General features: G+C 40.2%; 1 protein-coding gene across 1 annotated transcript in view; it reads left to right on the top strand.

Annotated features, from left to right (window-relative positions):
* The window catches only part of LOC145776023 (DBH-like monooxygenase protein 1), a 78141-nt gene extending 62679 nt beyond the window's left edge, over positions 1 to 15462 (top strand). The window contains exons 10-14 of the mRNA XM_082587433.1: positions 62 to 218; positions 1770 to 1906; positions 2001 to 2106; positions 8896 to 8985; positions 14669 to 15462. Coding sequence (XP_082443559.1) covers positions 62 to 218; positions 1770 to 1906; positions 2001 to 2106; positions 8896 to 8985; positions 14669 to 14797 — 619 coding nt within the window. The 3' untranslated portion in view covers positions 14798 to 15462. The remainder of the gene's footprint in view (positions 1 to 61; positions 219 to 1769; positions 1907 to 2000; positions 2107 to 8895; positions 8986 to 14668) is intronic.
* The last annotated feature ends 7715 nt before the right edge of the window (positions 15463 to 23177 follow it).

The raw sequence follows: 23177 nt of genomic DNA, 5'->3' as shown, positions 1-23177 counted from the left end.
TTTACAAGTCTAAGTGAGCGTCACATAGACGATAAACACTGAATGATTTCATTGTTTTCAGAAACGGAAAGGAACTTCCATCCTTAGCTAAAGATGACAATTTTCAATTTACGTTCCACCATACTTTTGCTGTGTCACCGGAAGTTGTCTTCAAAAAAGGAGATTCTTTGCAAGTAGTCTGCGATTATTCAAGCATAAATAGGTCCAATGCTACTTTGGTATGAATTTGTTTTCTTCATTGCATTATTTTGGAAGCAACCCATATTATATACAATTTGTATATCGTTATATCAATACACATATTCTTTATAATTAAAGAAAATAATCCTGATGTCTCTCAATCTCTGTCGTGGTTTCTCAATGTTATTGAGGATGAAAAGTTATACAAGAATCCTTCATTTAGGATGCAACCGAACAATTAAACATAATAAGTAAACAAAACCAGTCAGGTTCGAAAACTTAATCAAGCTTTCGCACCGTAAAGACGGCTCCTTCAATATCTTATTCAAATAAAACATATTCTAATATCTATTCAAATATCTTATTCAGATAGAAAATTAAATATTTGAATAAGATATTGAAGAAGCCGCTATTACGGTGGCGAAAGCTTTATCAATAAATTATGCAAGTTTCTGAACCTGACATACTCTCTATTGCTAAAGTTGGAATTTAAAAGATACGGCTATTTTTTTTCAGGTTCCAGAGCCCCTAACAATCTGGTTAATTCTTCGGAATTCAACCTTTTCATTGTTAAAGTTTTTCTAAACACTTTTGCTTTTATACAACTAGAGTGTCTCCAAACTTTTTTCTAGATTTGATATTGTCTCATCATGTCACATGAGGCCTAGTTTGTCCGCCACCCTGGAGGAATAAAATTGCGAAAATAGCTTGACCAGTGAGAGGTCAAAATCTGTTGTTGCAGTATGAAAGTAGAGCTGCATGATTATACTATGTAGCCCAATAAGGGAACGTTCAAATATTACGTAACGCCTTCGAGGGGGAGGGGGGGTTTATGCAAAGCGTTACGTTAGCGTCACATCGGGGGGGAGGGGCTTCAAGCAAAACGTTACGTAACGCTTTCGAGTACAGAATGGTAGTTTTTTGTGCTGAATTTGTTGTGAAAAAGCGTTACATGGGGGAGGGGAGGATTGAAAAAAGCGTTACGTTTGCGTTACATGGGGGAGGGGGGGGGGGTCAAAAATTCGGAAAAAAAGCGTTACGTAATATTTGAACGTTCCCTAAAACCATTCAAATTAGTTTTTAATAATTTTTTTTTTTTTAAAAACACTTTCACTTTTATCTAACTCGTAGATTTGCGTTTGTTAGCCGCTTAGGCTACGCCTCGGGTGCTAGTGTGCCTTAGATTTTTTTTTATCATCTTCAGTTACTAACAATTTTCAAAAAGGTGCTTAAAATCCATTAACCCTGTGAATAAAGCTCAGAGTTTATTCAATGACTTTTTTCGTGGTAGAATAATGTCAAGTCGCCCAATGTTTGAGCAATATAAAGCAATGACTAAATATTTTTAATTGTCCAATGTCCAGTCATTATGTTGAACGAAATATTCATGCCTGAGCAAAGCAATAAATATTAGATTTGTTTGTAGTATCCAAATGTTAGTTCCATGATAATTTTAATTGCCATGAAAGCCTTTCATCAGATATCACTTTTATAAAATACTTTAACTCGCAAGATCATTTATTGAGCACTGCAGGGACGATAAACCATCGAGAACTTGTAGTCTGCATGGGGTATTGTTTTTATTCAAGGGCGGTTTTGGCACCACGCAAGAAATGTGCTTGGGTTATATTGTCTACTATCCAAAGCTATCATTGACCGAGTGTTTTTCTTCGCCTATGAGCATACTCGAACCACTTCAACAGATGATGGGGATCAAAAGCTTAAAGTAAGAAATGAAACTTACTCTAATAAAAATGCACACATCGGCATAGTTGTAATCGGTGTCATACAGGCGGGTAACTCGATAATTTCTTTTTTAGACAAAACAGTGGGGAAAAGTCTATGCAGGAAATTGCTTTAAGCGACTTTATCGTTACGTTACCACCAGAAATGGCAAATCAAACCCTTGATGACGTCGTCACAAACGTAAGTTGATATTTTGATTTTTAGTTTGGGCTACATATAACCTTAAGTTTTGTTGTCGCGTAGGGGGAAGGAGTTAATTCAACTTTAGTCTTGATTTTAGGATACAACAGTATGTATTCTGAGACCCTTGATAAAAGATTTTGAAGTCTTCGTCCACATCCCTCTCCCTACACTGAAAATTGCTTTTTGCTTCAAATTGCCTTGTTTTGTATGGACATCAATTTTTATTTATGACATTTAAAGTTCAAATATTGTTGGCGGCTGCACTAAAACACTTTAAAAAATTTGCAAGACAGCCACAAACAGTTTTTCTGATCTTTGCTTTATCGTAAAATACGGTAAAGTGGTCATTGTACTTTATGCGCATGACTACGCGTATCCGCAGAAGCGTGACATAAACATACACAGTTTGTGTAAAACTGGTTATAGCCGCCATAAAATGACCAAAGTCTATCTCTAAAAACTAATTTAAAAAAATGAAGTCGTGTTTAGCTTGTTTTGTAATGATATCTGATAAAACGTCTTTGGCTTCTATCTGCAAAAGTTACTTTGCATTTTCGATTTAAGCTCCAATTCTAAAATTCTCGGTTCAACCCCTTTTCATCTTGCTGTCTATTTTAGGTGGCCGGTCGATTGGTCGAAAGACATTTGGTCGACAGTCATTTGGTCGACAGACATTTGGTCGACAGGACGTTTGGTCGACAGACATTTGGTCGACAGACATTTGGTCGACATGACATTTGGTCGACAAGACATTTGGTCGACAGGACATTTGGTCGACAAGACATTTGGTCGACAAGACATTTGGTCGACAGGACATTTGGTCGACAGACATTTGGTCGACAGACATTTGGTCGACAGACATTTGGTCGACAGACATTTGGTCGACAGACATTTGGTCGACAGACATTTGGTCGACAGACATTTGGTCGACAGACATTTGGTCGACAGACATTTGGTCGACAGACATTTGGTCGACAGACATTTGGTCGACAGACATTTGGTCGACAGGACATTTAGTCGACAGGACATTTGGTCGACGTTGAACAAAACGAATGAACATTTTGTAATGAACGATGAACATTTTGTAATGAACGAATGAACATTTTGTAATGAACGAGTGAAGATTTTGTAATGAACGAAGACAATACGATACATTAATACCTTCTAGTTATACATAAGACAATACGATACATTAATACCTTCTACTTATACATAATCACAAGTTGTGCGCGACAGCACGTAAGTAAGCAACATGGTCATTATACACATCAATGTTAGCAACAATGTTTTTCAGTCGGTCGTTAACGATCTTGTAACGTTTATTCATGGGAACAGGGCGGATACCGGCTACTAGTTGCTCTAGTACGAGTTCATTCTGGTCCTGTTCTTTAATGATTTTGACTATTAAGCGTCGAATTGTCGGATGGGTGACTCCTACGCGCTTTGCAAAAGCATGGTGCCACCCCTCGATGGAGTTGTTCGTTCGCGGAAGATCGTCCACTACTCTCTCGTTGACATTCCAGAGGGCATGTTCGAACAACGGACTTCGTCGCCGTCCCCGTTGCATGATGCCGATCCAAGTAGTCTCAAAGTAGACCAGAAACTCTTCCAGCACTGCATCAGAATCGTCGTCCAGCGAATTTATCATTGCTTCGAAAGCGACAACCACATCGGCCGGTGCCACAAATGCCAGAGACTGAAACATTTTAATTGTAAATGAATGACTCGGGTCTTCCACGTACCAGGCTTTGAGACCTAGACCTTGAATCTTACGCCAAAGACACTGTCCAAAATGAAACAAACATCCTTGAATGTCCGCGGTTGGAAACGCGGTTCTCAATGCCTGGCAGGCAGCCACTTCAAAATCTAAAAGGACTGATATGGGTGCTAAAGTGGCCCTTCGATTTTTCAAGTAATCGAAAATGCGGCGATATGTATCACGGTCCTTATTCCGACAAATACAATACACGAGAGGCACAGTCCGCGAACCAACTATTAGAGCATGAATGGTGTACAATTGGTAATTGTTTGGCGCACTGTCAAAAGTACCGTCGCAGAACCAATGCGTATTTCTCTCCAGAAGGTCCAAATTCCGATGAGTTGTAAAAATGTACAAGTCCAGATCCTCGTCGTGAAGTGCCAAAAAATCATCTCCTCTGGTTGTTTTGGATAACTCGTATGGAACATCGTCTCCGTCTGGGGCCTTTCGTTTCCGTCTCACCATCCGCGCTAATGCTTCTTTATTCGGTAGAGAACCTGCAGCGGCAAGCGGAAAGTTCTCTGTACAGTTCTGCACTAACGTACTGGTGGCTTCTTCGGAGTTCACGGCTCGTTCTTTTATGGCAGTAATCGTTGTTAGAGCGGCGACACGGCTAGGATCGCCTGCATGTGTATGTTGAGATGGTCCATTGCAGATTACGTAGCCAACTGTCGTCGTCCTGCCGGAACATATTTTTCGCTCCTCGCACTTCCAGTACACTTTCTCATCACGTATTCTGTCAATCGAATACACAAAACCATCGAAAATTAGCTTTCGCCCACCTCTTATGCTTGTAGCGAATTCCATTTCAGACACTATTTAAAGGTTGAACTTGTTAATATGCCGAATCCCAGCTGAATACTGAATCATATACCGTGATTCCACGTGGCCAGATGTTGAATCAAAGAAGAAATGGCAGATTTTCTGCTTGAGTTTTTATTATACTTTTCAACCTGAAGTAACAATCAACGCATCAAATGGTAGTGTTATTATGATGTAATAAACGCAATTAACTTCAAAGAATTCCGGTTACTTCAGTTATCAGACGAACCTCTTTTGTTTGCGTCTGTCCAGCGTTGATCAAACATCAACGCTGAATTGTTTACTCAGACAGATGCGTTGCACAGACGGGTGATAGAAATTAATTAAAATAATTATCACCCGTCTAGTGCAGTGGTTCCCAACCTTTTTGTCTTGGTGACCCCTTTAAAAATGTTCGTAGATACCGCGACCCCCACTTATATTCTTTCCTTAATACAAGTATACTATTAACAAATAATACAACAAACGGCAGCTTTAAAAATGTTTTTCTTGCATTTATTGACAAATCAATGTGATGACCTTGTAGGTCCGCAGCTAACCGTGAAATTCGAGGTTGCGTGCTAGACAGAGCCAGTCTCATGTCGTCTTCCACATCCAATCTATTTCTTTCCTTCGTTTTCATATGCAGAAGAGCTGAAAAACCACTCTCACTTAGATACGTCGTAGCAAAGGGCAGTAATACTTGAAAAGCCAGCATAGAAATCTGTGGGTATGAATCATACATTTCCCAGTAAAATTGAGAGAGTGACTTTGTATTGCTGGTTCCCAATTGCTAATTGCTCACTTAAATTAAACAACCACCATTCCAGTCCCAATTGAAAATATCTATCATTATGATTTCAAAAACACAAAGCTATTGCACTGATGTAATGTTCAAGTTCTCTCTTCCTCCTACACTACAAATAAATACTTAAACAGACCACAAACTACTACCACTAGGGCTAATCTCGTTGCTAGGATCTCATTGCGGTGTGTTTACATCACCCGCAACCGCTTCATTTCGGTTTCATTTCTGTTGAAACTACCGATATGAAATCCAGACCGCCACGAATCTCATTTCGGTCATCGCATGCAAACAGACTACAAGTCTGGCAGACAAACCGAAACGGAAAATTTTCATTTCGGGCGCAATGAAACGTCATGTAAACGTAGCCTGGCACATACTACTAGCGGACCGGTAGCCTACCTCGTCCTACTTACATTCACTTTTGTTGTTGCATGAGCAACAACTTCGCGATCCCTATAAAATGCTCTGCGACCCCCTTGGGGGTCGCGAACCCCAGGTTGGGAACCACTGGTCTAGTGTAATATTGGAAACGTGCTTTTAAACTTTTATATTATTTGAGAACTTGCCCTTTAAGTTTGTACCTTGTGTTTCGCATTTTGCCTTACGCGTTTTCCATGACCTCGTGATTGGCCGCTGTTAAATACGCTTTCCTGACAGCGTTGCGTCATTCTCCATGCGAACCAGCTCAGTGGCCGAGTGGTTTCGCCTTCGGCTCTGGTGCTGGTAGATCTGAGATCGATTCCAGGTCGGGTCAAACCGAAGACTTTAAAAACGGTACCGATTGTGTTCTATCCTGCATAGCGCAGTGAGAATGAGTCGGGTAATAATGTGATAACATCGTAAACCTGATACAAATTAAAAATGAGCCCTGTCGCTAAAAGACCTTAGCTGTTGTAGAGCGACAATAAATAAAACCATAACATTATTATTATTATTATTATTCTCCATGCGATTCATACAGCTCAAGCTATCTAATGCAGCATTGAAGTATAAAATATTTAAAAATAACATTGAATTTTTTTGCTTAGTGCGATTTTCGGAAAGTTTTTTGCTTGACTAAGCGTTCAATATTAGGTCGATCAGACGATGTGGCAACTCTCAACTGCATATTAAGATTTTCATCTGTCAGCCTCGACCTGCAACGACTTTTTGTAAAGTGCATTTTAAAAAAGAACCGTTCGCATAGATACGTGCTGCCGAAAATAGATGACCATTTGAGATTGTCAAATTGTTTTGCAGGCCGCACAAAATTTGACGGGCCGCAGGTTCGTCACCTCTGCTCTATAGGCTCTCTCAGTCTCTCTGCCTTTTCTTTCGATTAAAATCATGATGCGTATTATGTACAAAAACTTCTTTTTTCCAAATATTTTAGGGCTAAAATAGGCGTGCGTATTATACACGAGTGCGGCTTATACTTGGTAAATTACAGAGTTCTTTTTAAAAATATTTTGTATAGTGCTTATTGCGCACAAAACCAAGCAAATGCCAGCCGATTACAATGGTTGTTTTTCGTCCAGAAAATGCCAGAAAAAGCGTTTTAGACCATCTAAAAATCAAACCAGACCCCTTTTCAATAAACACACATACCAGGTAATATAATGGTCAATAAAATGATTCGTTCTGTCAACCAAATGTCCTGTCGACCAATTGTCCACTCCACCAAATGTCTTGTCGACCTAACGTCCTGTCGACCAAATGTTCTGTCGACCAAATGTCTGTCGACCAAACGTCCTGTCGACCAAATGTCTGTCGACCAAATGTCCTGTCGACCAAATGTCTGTCGACCAAACGTCCTGTCGACCAAATGTCTGTCGACCAAATGTCCTGTCGACCAAATGTCTTGTCGACCAAATGTCTTGTCGACCAAATGTCTGTCGACCAAACGTCCTGTCGACCAAATGTCTGTCGACCAAATGTCCTGTCGACCAAATGTCTTGTCGACCAAATGTCTGTCGACCAAACGTCCTGTCGACCAAATGTCTGTCGACCAAATGACTGTCGACCAAATGTCTGTCGACCAATTGACCGGGTACCCTATTTTAGCTGCTGGTTTCAGTTTAATCACGGAGATCGAATTGCCTTGGTTACTATTCTTTTGCAGTCAAAACCTCAGGCTGACAACTGCTTTTCAAGATGCTTCTACGGCAATATTGAGTGTAAAAACGTTGTAGAGCTAATAGATGGTGGTCGATGAGAGGTGGTTGCAAAGAAAGCTCTATTAAAAGGACACTAGACAATGCGCCAATACTGTGAAGTGATCTTTCAGGAGGTATTTCCGTAAATCCCCTCACAATCCACTCGAAGCAACATTCATGAATTAACTGCGTTTCTTAAAACCTACCGCATTCCCACGATTGTTTTTAATCCCCAAGCTAAATATGGAGAGCTTTGACTTCAAGGCAATTGGTTAGCCTGTACACTTGAGTAAGACCAGCCAGCTTGACCCTACATTCACAGCCCAGCCAGCTATGGGTAAAGACTAACTTGACCTTGTATCCATAGATGCACATGTGGCTTGTTTTATGATTACAAGTAGGCGATTGCCATCACTAACTTTAGCAATAATCGCAACCATCACTAATTTACATACATCAGGCCTACTCCTGGGCATGACCAACATCGGACCTTGTCATGTCTAAAAATAATTTTATGTTACAACATACAACATGATCTAATGTCTGTAGTTTTTAAAATACCTTCCAGGTAAATATTTCTATGAAAAATCCGACGTTTGTTGTGGGAAAAATATACTAGAGGTCTTAGAATGTACTGTTGCATTATAAAATCAGGACTAAAGTTGAAATTAAAATTATCTCCCCCATCTTATCGTCAGTTATTGTTTATTTGTTTATATGCTTCAACGTATGCGTGGCTTTGGTTGTTATAACTTGAAGAACAATTTTGTGGAAAAAATGTCTTTTCGTCTTATGCTACCTACAGTATGTTATCTATGGGAGTTTGCAGATATTTTGCTTCCTAAACAAAATTAACTTTCATTGGTCGTTTCCAGGCTTATGCTTTTTCTGTATCACCTGGGCAGTGGGCACTGTTAACTCTATGTCTTACAATGTATGCATATCAAGGATTTTAACTCTGAAGTAAAAACATTTATGACATTTTTTTGACGTAACTAAGGTTATGCATAGTGTTTGAAAACTTTTATAGAGTTGACAAGAATCCAAACGAATCACTTTTGTGTCCATTTTTAAAAAGGTTATTATGCGTCTTGCCAATGGACGGCGTGATCCTTTTGACGAGAGGTGTAGGAACAACGTCTTTTCAATTGCCACGGAGGAAATTTCATCACAAATTTCCTTTCCACAAACTAAATTTCTTTTAACATAAAATATTTTACTACGTTTTATAGTAGATTTTAATGTTTTTTTTAATATTATTACTTTGTATTTCAAATTTCCAGTACCCGTGGGATAAAGAATCTTCTGATAGTCTCAGCAAAGCTATTCATCGAAGCGAAATGACTCAATCATGCATTAAACCACAGTCAAAGGTAAAAAAATAACTGCTTCAACATCATTCTGCTTCTACCATGCTTTGAAGGTTGACACTAAGTGTTTACAAGGAAAGTAATCGAAATTGATGTTTAATTTTATTCCGTTTAAAAAAAGATTCTGATAGAAATTCAATACATAAGTAAAATATTGAGAAATAATGTATTGAAAACTCAATGTTAGAAGATTTAAGACAAAGAGTAAAACGGATTGAAAACAAGCGTTTAGGAAGCCTAGCACATAGGCTAAATCTCAATCATCACGAACAAGTTTTGCGTACTGTTGAACTACGTACAGTATATCCCTACACCATGACACAACACATCTTTAGTATGTAGAAATTGTTGTGTTCTTAGCTCATTCAATCAGAGTCACTGGAATTCTGTTTTATTATAAAATTGCACAACCAAGATATAGTGTGAAACCTGCAAAGTAAGCCCAAAACGAGAAGTGCCAATTAACAAAAGCATGCGGATGAATACAAAGCAAAAGAGAAGACCTGGGGAAACGAAAACAAAGTACATCGTTTCAATGCAAATAAACTAAAATACATAACACCTCCCCAATAATTTTTATGACCACCCATAACGAAGGGGTGGTTGGCGTCTTCTCTTTGATCGCCTTGATGTTTGTTCTTGGTGCGATGACGATGATGGATCCTCGGTCGCTGTCGGCGTCGATGAATCCTCGGTCGCAATCGGCGTCGATGAATCCTTGGTCGCAATCGGCGTCGATGGAACTGAAAACTCGTCAGCTTCCGATGACGACGTGAAAGTAGTCTCCCCTGGGTCCCCGTCTACCGGCGAGATGTAACGCGGACGTAGCTGGTTGATATGGCGTCTCCATATTGGACCTCGAGGGTCCACTCGAACCTGCAAACTACGACTTCCGTGTCGCTTCACCACGACGGCAGGAACCCAACGAGGGCTTCGGCTTTGCCTGGGACCAAAGTATAAAGCATAACAAGGATCACCAACATCGAAGTTAATTGTTTTCCGGTTTTGTTTCCGAGGCGAAGGACTCGTCGACGGTTTCGTGATCTGAGCTGAGGAAGGAAGTAAAATATTTAATTTAGTACGTAGTTGTCGGTGGTTTAATACCTCACTGGGAGAGTAACCACTGGCATTAGGCGTACGGCGAAACTGCATCAAGAATTGAGTGGTCGCACTTTTAGGCGGTAACGACGATTTTCTCAACGCCTGCTTGAAAGTGCGCACCAAACGCTCGGCAGCACCATTCGTAGCTGGATGGTATGGTGCTCCAGTGATGTGTGTTATTCCCCTAGCTTTACAATAATTCTTAAATTCTTCTGAAGAAAACGTAGTCGCATTGTCTGAGACAATGGAGTGGGGGTATCCAAAATGGGCAAAATCCTGCTCTAAAGGATCAATAGTAACAGACGTCGATACGGAAGAAGTTGGATGAATAGAAAGATACTTACTATAAGCATCGGTAACAATAAGCCAATTAGAACCTAAAAAATTAATAGCGTGATCGACATGAATTCGACTCCAAGGCTTCTCTGGAGCTATCCATGGGTGGATAGGAGCCTTGCTTGGTGCAGCTTGATGCTCACCACATGTAGTACATGTTCGGCAGAGGTCGACAATGTCCGCATCGATATTGGGCCAGTAGACTGCTGTCCTGGCCAGTTGTTTCATTCGCTGCATGCCGAAATGACCTTCGTGTAAAAGAGAAAGAATATCATTGCGGAGTTTAAACGGAATAACTACTCTAGAACCATATAATAAACAACCATAACATGTTGTTAGAGAATCAGCAACTCTTCTAAACTGTTCGATTGGATCGTTAGAATTTGATTTCGCAGGCCATCCTTCTTGTGTAAAGCGAATGATTTTAGACAAGACTGGATCCTTGGAAGTTTCCTTGCGCAAAGTAGAAGAATCGGAATGACTAACCTGCGAATCCAACGTATCAATTGCGCAGACAATATCAACATCATCTGCACTTTCCTCCCCATCAAAAATTGTGTCATCGTTGGACGGAAGACGGCTCAAGGCGTCAGCATTTTGGTGATGCGTTGTTTTGCGATGCTCTATAGTATAACTAAATTGACTCAAAAACAACGCCCAGCGTGCTAACCGGTTAGCCGCCAGCGAAGGGGTAGGTTTATCTGGACCAAAAAGTGAAAGCAAAGGCTTATGATCCGTTACCAAAATAAAATTCCTACCGTAGAGGTATTGGCAGAATTTCTTCAAAGCGAAGATGATGGACAAAGCCTCCTTTTGAATTTGGCTGTAGTTTTTTTTGAGCCTTTGTCAAGATTTTCGACACATTGGCTATTGGCCTCTCGCTTCCGTCCGGGGAGCGGTGAAACAGTGTGGCGCCAATGCCCACGCTTGATGCGTCGCACGCAATTCCTAAAGGAAGCAACGGGTTAAAGTGTACGAGAACATCTTCTGCGGAAAGAAACGTTTTTAATTTTGCAAAAGCGCACTTTTCTTTGTGTTCCCAGCTCCAAGGAACACCACTCTTGGTTAAATGATATAACGGTTGCGCTACCGTAGAAAATTCTGGCGGCATTAACTTAGAATAAAATTGAACCGACCCCAGAAAAGAACGCAAGGTACCAGCATTGGAAGGAGCAGGCATGTTCAGTACTGCATCGACTTTAGGACCCTTTGAAATCCCTTGTTTAGAAAGAACATGACCTAAGTACTCGACATTTGCCTGGGCAAATCTACATTTTTCCTTCCTACATCTAAGACCTTTCGAAGATAAACGATCGAGTAGTCGTTTAAGGTTCTGGAAATGCTCTTCCGCTGTAGCTCCACTTATCAAAATGTCATCCAGGTAGACTGCTACACCTGGAAGGTCACTAGTTAGATCATCCATTATTTGTTGGAAATGGCCTGGGGCAGAAGAGATGCCAAACGGCATAACATTTTGCAGTAAAACCCCTCTATGGGTACTTAATACCAATATTTTTCGACTCTTTAGACCTAACCTAATCTGGTTATAAGCATCTGCCAGGTCAATCTTAGTGAATCCGTGGCCACGCCCTAGTTTATGCATTAAATCCTCTGGAAGAGGCAAAGGGTGCCTGTGGGTTTTAAGTTGTGGATTAACCGTCGAAGAATAGTCACCACAAACCCTTAATTTGGATTTCTTACCTTCGGTAGAAGCCTTGCGAACTGGTACTACAGGAGTTCCCCAGTCACAAAATTGTACAGGTGTCCAGATACCTTTTTCTATGCCGGCGTCATAGGCAAGAGCTAAGTCTTCTTGAATGGCGAAAGGCACTGGTCTGGGCTTTGAAAACACTGGTTTACAATCAGAGTTAAACTTAATCTCTAATTCGTAATCCTGAAGACAACCTAACTCAGGTTTAAATAAGTCTTCGTATTGATCACATAACTCGGAACATGATTTTTGCAAGTTAAAATCTATTGTTGTGACGGTGAATAGCATGTAAAGATGAAGAAAAGAACTTATCTATCGAAATATCTAGTGCTTGAATAGCATCACGTCCTAATAAGTTAAGGTTAGGGATTTCACATACCATAAATTGAACTGTGGTCGTCTTTCCCGATTTGTTGCAGCTCGCTTCGGCTGTGAAAGATCCAATAATAGGCATCGAGTGCTTACTTGCCGACTGAAAACGTAGCTGCGGAGTCTGCAAGATAGGTTTGCCTAGCTGCGACCAAACTTCAGAAGAGATGAAATTTCCTCCTGTAACTGTATCAAGTTCCATTAAGACGGGAAAAGACTTAATAAAAATTCGAACCTTGAGTTTAGGAACTTTACTCGACGGATTATGAACAGTATTTACCTCCTGTATGCAGTTGACCTTAGAAGAATGAACTTGTGCGGCTTTTTTACGACATGCGGTTTGTACATGCCCTGTAAGTTTACAGAAATGACAGATCGCATTTTTAAATCTGCAGTTGTTAGCAAGGTGATTAGAATTACCACATCGATAACATCTACTATGCTTGTTCGCATTAGCACTGACCACTGTATCTTTCTTGAAAAAATATCGTCTATCGGTGCCTTTAACTTTATGTACCACCGACGGTTCAGTGCCAAACATCGTCTCCTTCGCCTCTTTGGCAGCGTCTTCAGTTTCTATGGCTATTTCAAGAGCACGTGAAAAAGTAAGATCGTCAGGTTTAATTTTAAAGAGCGCTTTAAGAACTGCTTCGTTTCCTACCGAGCACATAAAACAAGTACGCAAAGCTTCATCTAAAGGATTAGTAATAGAAGAAAAGTCGCACGTGGCAGCGGCTTGCCTTATTCGTGCACCCAATTCTGGAACAGTCTCACCTGGTTTCCGCTTCAAGTTGCTCCAGAAGCGAAATCGTTCACGAATAACGAAGCGCTTAGGGTCGAACCGTGCCTTCATGTAATTAGAAATTTCCTCCATTGTAAGTTCATTGATTGGCTTTGCTGTAGACTCCTGTGCGGCCAGATTGAGGATCATCTTGTAGATGCTGGCTGACTGGTTAGTGAGGAAAACTTGAGCCTTCTTATCATCAGGAACGGACTGTGCTTTTACGAATGTGCAAAAACGTGACCAATAATCAGTCCAAAGTTCTAAAGTTGAATCAAACTCACAAAATTTAGGAATAGCTTGAGATACCCGATTTTGGTTTTCTGATTCGCATGGAATTTTGAGGGCTAAAATTAACTCCTTCAGTTGTTCTTCATGATGACGTTCTTGCTGTTGCATCTGTTGTCGCATCTGTTCTTCTTGCTGCTGTCTTTGTTGTCGCGTCTGTTCTTCTTGCTGCTGCCTTTGTTGTCGTGCCTGTTCTTCTTGCTGTTGCATCTGTTGTCGCATGTGTTCCAGCTGCGACTGCATTAATTCCACGACTTTTTCCATATTGTAAATAATTTAAAAAAAAAACTAAAACTTGTAGAGAGTAAAACTCGTAGGGACTAAAACTGAACACTTCTGCGTACCACTGTAAGTTTCTCGTTTAAACGTTCAGCATCCCATCCTCGTCGCCAAATAACTCTGTTGTGTTCTTAGGGAACGTTCAAATATTACGTAACGCCTTCGAGGGGGAGGGGGGGGGTTTATGCAAAGCGTTACGTTAGCGTCACATCGGGGGGGAGGGGGTTCAAGCAAAACGTTACGTAACGCTTTCGAGTACAGAATGGTAGTTTTTTATGCTGAATTCGTAGTGAAAAAGCGTTACATGGGGGAGGGGGGGATTGAAAAATGCGTTACGTTTGCGTTACATGGGGGAGGGGGGGGTCAAAAATTCGGAAAAAAAGCGTTACGTAATATTTGAACGTTCCCTTAGCTCATTCAATCAGAGTCATACTGAAATTCTGTTTTATTATAAAATTGCACAACCAAGATATAGTGTGAAACCTGCAAAGTAAGCCCAAAACGAGAAGTGCCAATTAACAAAAGCATGCGGATGAATACAAAGCAAAAGAGAAGACCTGGGAAAACGAAAACAAAGTACACCGTTTCAATGCAAATAAACTAAAACACATAACAGAAATATAAAAGCAACATTGTTAAACTTTAATATTGAGTTGCTGTCTTCAGTTGTTGCCGACTTGAACATATTACGTTTACAGGATATGAATAAAGTTTGATCTCGATTTTCCAAAGAAAAACTGCGATGACTGAATTGTCGGTAGGAAAAAGTTGCTGAACTTAAGCGCATTTTTACAATTAAACCAGAAAATTTTATTTTACAGAGACCGTCTTTACGTCGACCAACTGTCTACCCTTATCCATCGACAGATAAGCCGGAAATCAAAGTGTGCAAGGCGCCATCTACCGGATTTACGACAGAAGTACAAACAGACATTTGTGGAATCAACTGAAGAAGCACTGCGGATAGAAAATGTCTGAACATTCAAAAACATATTTTGTGTTGTTTGTACAATGTGGTGTTATAACAATGCCTGTCCATACGAATTACGAATCATGTTGGATGCAAGGAACATGGCATTTTTCGCCTCAATTGTCGAGTTCTTCTAATATAATAATGTGAGGCATATGTTAATCAAATGAAAAAAATGACGAGCCTTCACGAAATGCCTATATATATGTTGGATCGAAACAAAGTGTTAGCACAACTGTTTTGTGTGGGAATCTTGTATAGCGAAGGCAGATCCATCTTCATACCAAGTTTTGAAATATAATCATCTGTATGTGGAGGAACAAGTTCGGTGGATGCAAAACTGCGATAAAAACCTTTCATTTCACTAATCTGCAAACTACTCATCTTTGCATATTACACTTCTGCCGAAAACAACATTGCGCTCTGATTGCGACGTTCGAAGTATTTTGTTGGGTTTCAAATTTGATCAATTCTACAACATGTCAGCTTTGTGGCAATAATGTTGATGTCTTTGCCACTGATATGCGTTTGTTTGAGTGCAATACAAAATAATAGAAAATGCGTTAAGCAATTACTAATTGAAGAACTAGGCTACTTGTCCAAAATACCACTTTTGAGAAAGAAAGATTAAAGTTCTGTCAACGTTGTTTAAACTTTTATTTCGATGCAAGCACCAGCGCGTTTTTAAATAAAATTTTGTTAGGAGACATGCATTGACCATCCTCCAACATATTTTTGGGGCCAACTCAATTTCTACGAAATGCGACTTAAGTAGTTCTACAACTCAAGTCTTCAATTATATTATTTTTGTGCATAGCAGAGATAGGTCTGACATTAACGTGTGCAATGGGTATCACCAGCTTAGCAGAAGAGTGCATGTTAGCATACCAGGAGCTGAGTCATTACCCAGACGAGAGGACGACTCAGGGCGTTAGCAGTTTTGTGATATGTTGTTTTACGATAACTTATGCCAGTAGTTCATAACCAAGGATCCGCGGTAACTTTTGTGCCGGTCCGTCAAAAAGTTAACTTTATCTGCAGTTTGCTCGAAGAATCATCGTTCGTCCAGGACGTTAGCTGCGTTGTTTCGGCATTTTCCTTCCCTTGGCATAATTCTATTCCATTTAAATGTTCTATTGTGAGGCAAGGCTCTTTTCAATCTTATTTCCAGCAAGGATATCTAAAGAAGGGGATACGAAGGCTCAGAGCGATTACTGATTCTCATGACACTAGAAGGGTGGTAGTTGGTACCGCGTTAAACATGCGGTTCTTTTTAAAATTTCAGAAAGTTTTGTAGTTCAGCTGGTACACTCAGCTACACAAGACAGTTTGCAAGCGTTATGTAGAACATATTTAAAGAATACTTGTTTAAAAAGACAGTTGAAAGGTTACCAGTTTAGCCGTTTTTTTTTGACAAAACCTTTGCAGTTGGCTAGGTGTAAAGCAAGTATATGGGTAGTTGAATTAACAAGTGATTATGAGCATTCATTGAGTATCCATACCTGGTTGTAATAGTGCAATGCAGGTTGTCATGACAAAGTTTATTAAATTACTATATGTGCCAATTGTCATTGTACCATAAACAGAGATTATTTAAGATAAAAGAATCCCTTCTATTGTCAGACGTAATAAAAGCCTTCGTATCCCCTTCTCTAGATATCCCTGATTTCCAGCAGTAATGTTGTTCAAACTAATTGTACAAATAGTAGCTGATCCAGGGGTTCACGTGCTTTCCAGCCCCTAATCCTGGATCTTTTTATTGCTGTAAAAATGCTTCAATCACACGTTTTACAAAATCATTTAGAACTGTTTGTCATCATCAATATGATATTTGTCTCATGTGTTTCTCGGCAGTCGAGTGTAGCAAGAATTGACAGCGATAGATACGTGTTTCGCCCATGAGGCTGAGCTCATCATATTTTTTTTTCCGGCAACGCTCAGGGTTCAAGATGGATACCACTATATCTTGCAGGTTTACAACTTTCCATATAGAATGGATTTATTTCCTGTCTCATCATTAATGCGTCCGCTTCGGGAGCCGTCCACACACTCAAACACTCAGCAGGCACACCATACTTACATGGAAGATGCCTACCAGGGAGGCGAGAGACTTACTCTGACCGAAGGGACCCAACGCGGTAGATGGTAATCTGTGGATGTAAAAATGATGGTTATTGGCTGCCTCAAGCTGATCTGCCTGTATCGACTTTCCTCTTGCTGATGTTGGAGCAGACTAGGAGGTGGCGGGTCAAGCCCGAGAACTAGCACGTTTTGGTCGATAATTGATTTTAATTTGAATTTGTTTGTGTGTGTGTTTCTTGTCCGCTTGAAGAAGGGCACCTGCTTGTGGAAAACGGGTCACTGCAGTCTGACATTTCATTTGGCGGTGATTACAGAGAGGTGCGGCTAGAGGAAGGGTAGCTTTCGCTGACCCCAGAGTATTCTTGGGATGGGCCGCTACAATCATGTCATCTCAGGGCGAGTGGAACAATGGATAGGGACGGTTAAAGATGTCCCGCTGCAATCACTCTTCCGGCATCGGCTCGTTTCAGATGAGCGAGGGGGACAAAGATGGGTTGGTACGCCCTTGGCTGTTTAGAATTTTTTAAAGATTTTCTACGACCGTACTGAACTAGTGAGACCCACCGCTGCAATCAGTCGTCCCTACCATCGAGGACGGCTGAGAGGGGCAGTTGCAAAGAGAGTCTCGACTAGTTCTTCTTTCTTCTGATCATTGGAGGAAGTTTGGAAGGAAGGGATGAGAAACAGATGAGATACAGCTCATCATTGTTTTTCTGACATCTCATATGGCGGAGATGCCAGAGAGGAGCGGCCAGAGGAAGGGTAGCTTTTTGTTCACAACTACTTTTTGCCACATAGGCTACTGTATTTCTCAATCGCTGATATTCAGTTCAGTTCAGTTCAGTTGTATTCTATTTCTGACCATCATATCAAAAACAATACACGTCAACATAGCAAAGGTCGAGAAAAGGTAGAAGCGACAAAACGCGAACGTTAAAACGTGCTTGTAACCGAAGTAAGTTATTGAGTTGAGAAATTTGGCACGGTCGTAACACCTTCAGAAAAATTTAAGATATAAAGGAAAAATAAAAAAAGAAACTGTTACAAAAAAAATAAATAAACAACATATATTTCAGCTATAGCTTTATTAGCCCAAATATCTTTAGCTGATATATTTAAGATTTGTTCGGACAGTTGCTACGAAGATCGGCCATGGTGCGTTATCAAGAGTGCTGATGGTCATGAGGGGAACACGTCTTGATGCGTTTAGCTCATAGCAAAGAAGAGCAAGGCAGGCAAAGAAAACCCCAAAAAGAAATCCTACCACAGGCAAAGCCATTTCAAGCGCAACGCACCAGGCCTTGCACGACTCACAAAATAGATACAACTTGGCGATACGAATCAATGACGAAAACAAATAAAACAAACTAGCAAAAACAACATCATCATTTTGCGGAAATTCAATTATACCCAGAAAAGTTATGTCTTGAAGATATCAAGCGTGCTTTGATATAGAGTTGCGTTGATAAAGCGATAATTTTATACCCCAGTCAGCTAAACTCGTCACCTCCACACCGATCCAACGTGAGCAAACGTTGAATTAATGCAAAATGACAGGCATCGCTAGCTGGGATGTAGTCGTGGCATGTCACAGTAATATGAGGAATTTGGGTTACCATATGTTTTACACGTTAAACCATAACAAAAGTGAAAAAAAATCGACCTATTACGTTACAAAAAATAGATAAACAAAAATAGATAAACAATTGATAAACAATAAACAATAGATAAACAATTAAAATATTCAAAGAAAATGAAGGGGTGTACCAGCAAACATCTATAGGATTGGCCCATGAAACTAGAGAAGGATCCACAGAGGATACAAACTGATATGAATGAATCAACAAGTGAATAAAAAAATAACAGTTAACCTCTCAAGTACATGTAGCTCCACACAGAGTGAAATTTAGATGCCTTTAGACTCTTTTTTATTTCTTTAAAAGTAATGTCTAAGAAGACATTATTGACCCCAAAGGAATGTCTAAAAAGACATTATGAAAAATAACTACGGACAAAGGCCAGTGTTTCGATCTTCCGATCTCTTCAGCGTAGTAAAGTGAAGGTAGAAAGTTAGAGCTAACAAGGTAACAGGTAAAGTAAGGTAAAGTAAAGTAAAGGTATGTAAGTAAAAGTAAAGTAAGTAAAGTAAGTAATATAAAGTGTAATGAAATTGCGTTCTTCTGATTTGTGTATGTGACGTCATGATTGATTTGTTTCGGACGCAGGCATTCTTTCTTTATTGGTACACGCGGTGTTTTGTGTTTTCAACTCGTTGCAGTCTTGAGTTTGTCAGCTGGTGTTAGGTCCTTATGTTGGGTACAGAGTAATCATGTTATTTTCTGTTTACGTATGTATTTAGATGTACTACTTTTAAGTTAATTAAAACTTCAGTAAGTGAAATGTCTGGTTATTCTAACAGAACAATTTAATTAACTTATTTGAAAATGGACAGCAAGTTTTATAAACCTAACGTCTTCAAGGCTGATCCAAGTTCTGCGCAATCCAAGAAAACCTGGCTACATTGGTACAAACAATTCACAGGATTCTTAGATGGTACACCGGATGCGACTGATGCGGACAAGCTAAGATGCCTGATTGCGCATGTGGATGCCGACGTTTATGACTATATTAGTGAGAGCGACACGTTCGACAATGCAGTCGCTACACTACGTGCTCTTTATGAGAAACCTATCAACAGTAGTTTCTCACGTTACCAATTGAAAACTTGCAAACAAGAAATAAGTCAATCGCTAGATGACTATCTACAAAAGCTAAAAACGTTAGCCAAAGATTGTGATTATAGACAGGTGACGGCAATAGAATATCGAAACGAAGCTATAGGTGAAACGTTCATTTCTGGCATTGTCTCTCACGAGATTCGACAGCGTCTTTTGGAAAACAACACCCCAGAGACCACAACGCTAGAAGCTATTTTCAAGCAAGCTCGTTCTCTAGAAATTGCTCATCGAAACTCCGAACAATATGACAGGCCGTTTGTGTCAAGGCCGATTTCTGAGTATCATGATGAACCCAGTACTGCTGCTATTCAAAACCAACTTGCGGGTAGTTCCAATCAATCCAGCTTCATATCAAAATGTGGATATTGTGGAGGTTTTCCAAAACATGCTCGGTCGCTGTGCCCGGCCAGAAAAGTCAAGTGCTACAAATGCAACGCTTACGGACACTACGCGGTGGTTTGTCGCACGAGTTGGAAGAAGTCTTTTGCAATGGAATCGCTCGCGGTGGTATCATCGTCGGAACTAACAGAAGACCCCCCGACAAAGGTAAATGTTAAAGTTAGCATCAATGGCATTTGGGCTAATGCATTAATTGACACTGGATCCAGTTTAAGCCATGTGGATAAAGAGTTTGTTCGAAGGCATAACCTTGTAGTTCACCCTCAATCATGTAAAATTGGAATGGCTATAAAAGGAAAAGCGTCAAGTAGTCAAGGTTATTGTCAAGTAAAGATTGAACTCGGGCTACGCAAATATGTTGATGTCAATCTGGTGATTTTGAAACACTTACTGACTGACGTAATTTTGGGCCAAGACTTCTTAAAACAACATGAGTCAGTAAAAATCGATTTTGGTGGAAAGGAACCATCGCTTCAGCTTGGCGCTCTAGGAAAAATTAAGACACCTCTCAAGCCACAACTTTTTGAACATTTGACTGCAGATTGCAGACCAATTGCAACAAAATCAAGAAAACAATCCATTACCAATGAAAAGTTTATTGGAAATGCCGTTCGAGCACAACTAGCTAATAGAATAATTCGTCCAAGTACTTCTCCATGGAGAGCCCAAGTTCTTGTTGTGTCGGGGGAAAATGAAGAAATTCACCGGAAAAGAATGTGTGTGGATTATAGCCGCACAATCAACAAATTTACTGATTTAGACGCTTACCCATTACCCAATATGCAAGATCAAGTAAATAAAATTGCACAATACACGTTCTTCAGCACACTCGATCTCAAAAGTGCTTATCATCAAATTGAAATTCCCGAAGCTGATCGCTTGTACACTGCTTTTGAAGCAAATGGTCAACTGTACGAGTATAATGTCATTCCATTCGGCTTAACTAACGCGGTGCCGTGGTTTCAAAGAATTATAGATGACATTATTGATCGACATTCTTGTAAAAGTACTTTTGCTTACTTAGACAATGTAACAGTGTGTGGCAAAACAAAACAGGAGCATGATGAAAATCTGCGTCATTTCCTGGATGTTGCTAAAGACTGTAACCTTACTTTTAATGAAAAGAAATGCAAGTACTCATGTGAAACAGTTGATCTTCTAGGGTATAGAGTTCAAAATGGAACTATAATCCCAGATCCAGAAAGAGTAAGGCCCCTCCTTCAAATGCCTGTGCCTCAGAATGCAAAGGCTCTACGCCGAATTGTCGGGTTGTTTGCGTACTATGCACGTTGGATACCGAAGTATTCTGACAAAATAAAGCCTCTAACGGAAACAGCATCATTTCCATTGACTCAAGATGCTGAAAACGCGTTTAAAACCTTAAAACAAGTGTTGGCGGACGCAACGTTGCAAGCTATTGATGAAAATGTACCTTTTTGTGTTGAAACCGATGCGTCGGACGTAGCACTGTCAGCAATACTTCAACAAAACGGTAAACCGGTTGCATTTTTCTCTCGCACTTTGAATCGCAATGAGAAGCATCATGCAAGTGTTGAGAAAGAGGCTACAGCAATAGTGGAAGCTGTTAGAAAATGGTCACATTTCCTCCACGGCCGCCGTTTTAGCCTCATCACCGATCAAAATTCGGTAAAATTTATGTTTGACAACAAAAATCATGGCAAAATTAAAAACGACAAAATTCTCCGATGGAGAGTTGAACTTTCACAATTTTCTTACGACATTACTTATAGGCCTGGGACTTTGAATGTAGCACCAGATGCCATTTCAAGAGCATATTGTGCCAGCACAGCAGACACTACACTGTATGAAATTCACGACAAATTATGTCACCCAGGTGTGACAAGAATGTTTCATTTTGTTCGTATGAAAAATTTACCGTATTCAGTTGAAGACGTTCGACGTTTGACTGCTAATTGTGAAGTATGCTGTGAAGTAAAGCCACGATTTTATAAGCCACCGAATGCTACTTTAATCAAATCTACCCAACCGTTTGAGAGACTGAACATAGATTTTAAAGGCCCGATACCATCAGTTTCTAAAAATCGTTATTTTCTTACTATCGTGGATGAGTATTCTCGCTTTCCGTTTGTATTTCCTTGTGCTGATACCAGTGGCGATACTGTGATTTCATGTTTGCACAATTTGTTTTCAGTGTACGGTACACCTAGCATTATACATTCTGACAACGCCAAAGCGTTTAAATTTTCTAAGAGGTTGAAGGAGTACTTGAGAAATTTGTCTGTTGCGACTAGTTTCACTTCTGTGTATAACCCCCAAGGCAACGCTCAATGTGAACGATACAATGGTATTGTGTGGACTGCCATAAAACTGTGTTTAAGATCGAAAAATTTGCGCACTGCCCACTGGGAAGCTGTGTTACCCAAGGCTTTGCATTCGATCCGATCATTGCTTAATACTGCCACAAACGAAACCCCTCACGATCGCTTGTTTAAGTTTTCACGACGATCATCGTTTGGCACTTCTGTCCCGACTTGGCTGGAAGATGGTCCTGTGTATGTTAGACGACATGTGCGTAACAGTAAATATGAACCTCTTGTTGACAGTGCCGAAATTCTCGAAAGTAATTCGAATTATGCTCGTGTACGTTTCGAAAATGGTCATGAAGCCACTGTATCTGCTAGAGATCTTGCCCCAACAGGACGTTCGTCTTCACCTCCGTCACAAGAGAGCGTACTTGAACCTGATAGCATGGAAGTTAGCCCAGCAGATAATAGGCCTACCGACTTACCACTCGCCGATGTTGACAACTCGCCCAAAAAGGTTGTGAAAGCACAAACTGAAGTTGGTTGGCGATCATCAAGAGAACGTAAACCTCCTGATAGGCTGTCTTACTAATTGTGTTGTCTTTAATCTACCGTGTTATTATATTTGCTATGTATTCGTTATTAATATTCACACTATTTTGGTGGAGGAGATTGTAATGAAATTGCGTTCTTCTGATTTGTGTATGTGACGTCATGATTGATTTGTTTCGGACGCAGGCATTCTTTCTTTATTGGTACACGCGGTGTTTTGTGTTTTCAACTCGTTGCAGTCTTGAGTTTGTCAGCTGGTGTTAGGTCCTTATGTTGGGTACAGAGTAATCATGTTATTTTCTGT

The sequence above is a fragment of the Aplidium turbinatum genome, chromosome 8 (assembly GCF_918807975.1).
Source record: "Aplidium turbinatum chromosome 8, kaAplTurb1.1, whole genome shotgun sequence".
Classification (NCBI taxonomy): domain Eukaryota; kingdom Metazoa; phylum Chordata; class Ascidiacea; order Aplousobranchia; family Polyclinidae; genus Aplidium; species Aplidium turbinatum.
Note: the sequence above shows the minus strand (reverse complement) of the source record. Positions and strands in the feature narration are given on the sequence as shown.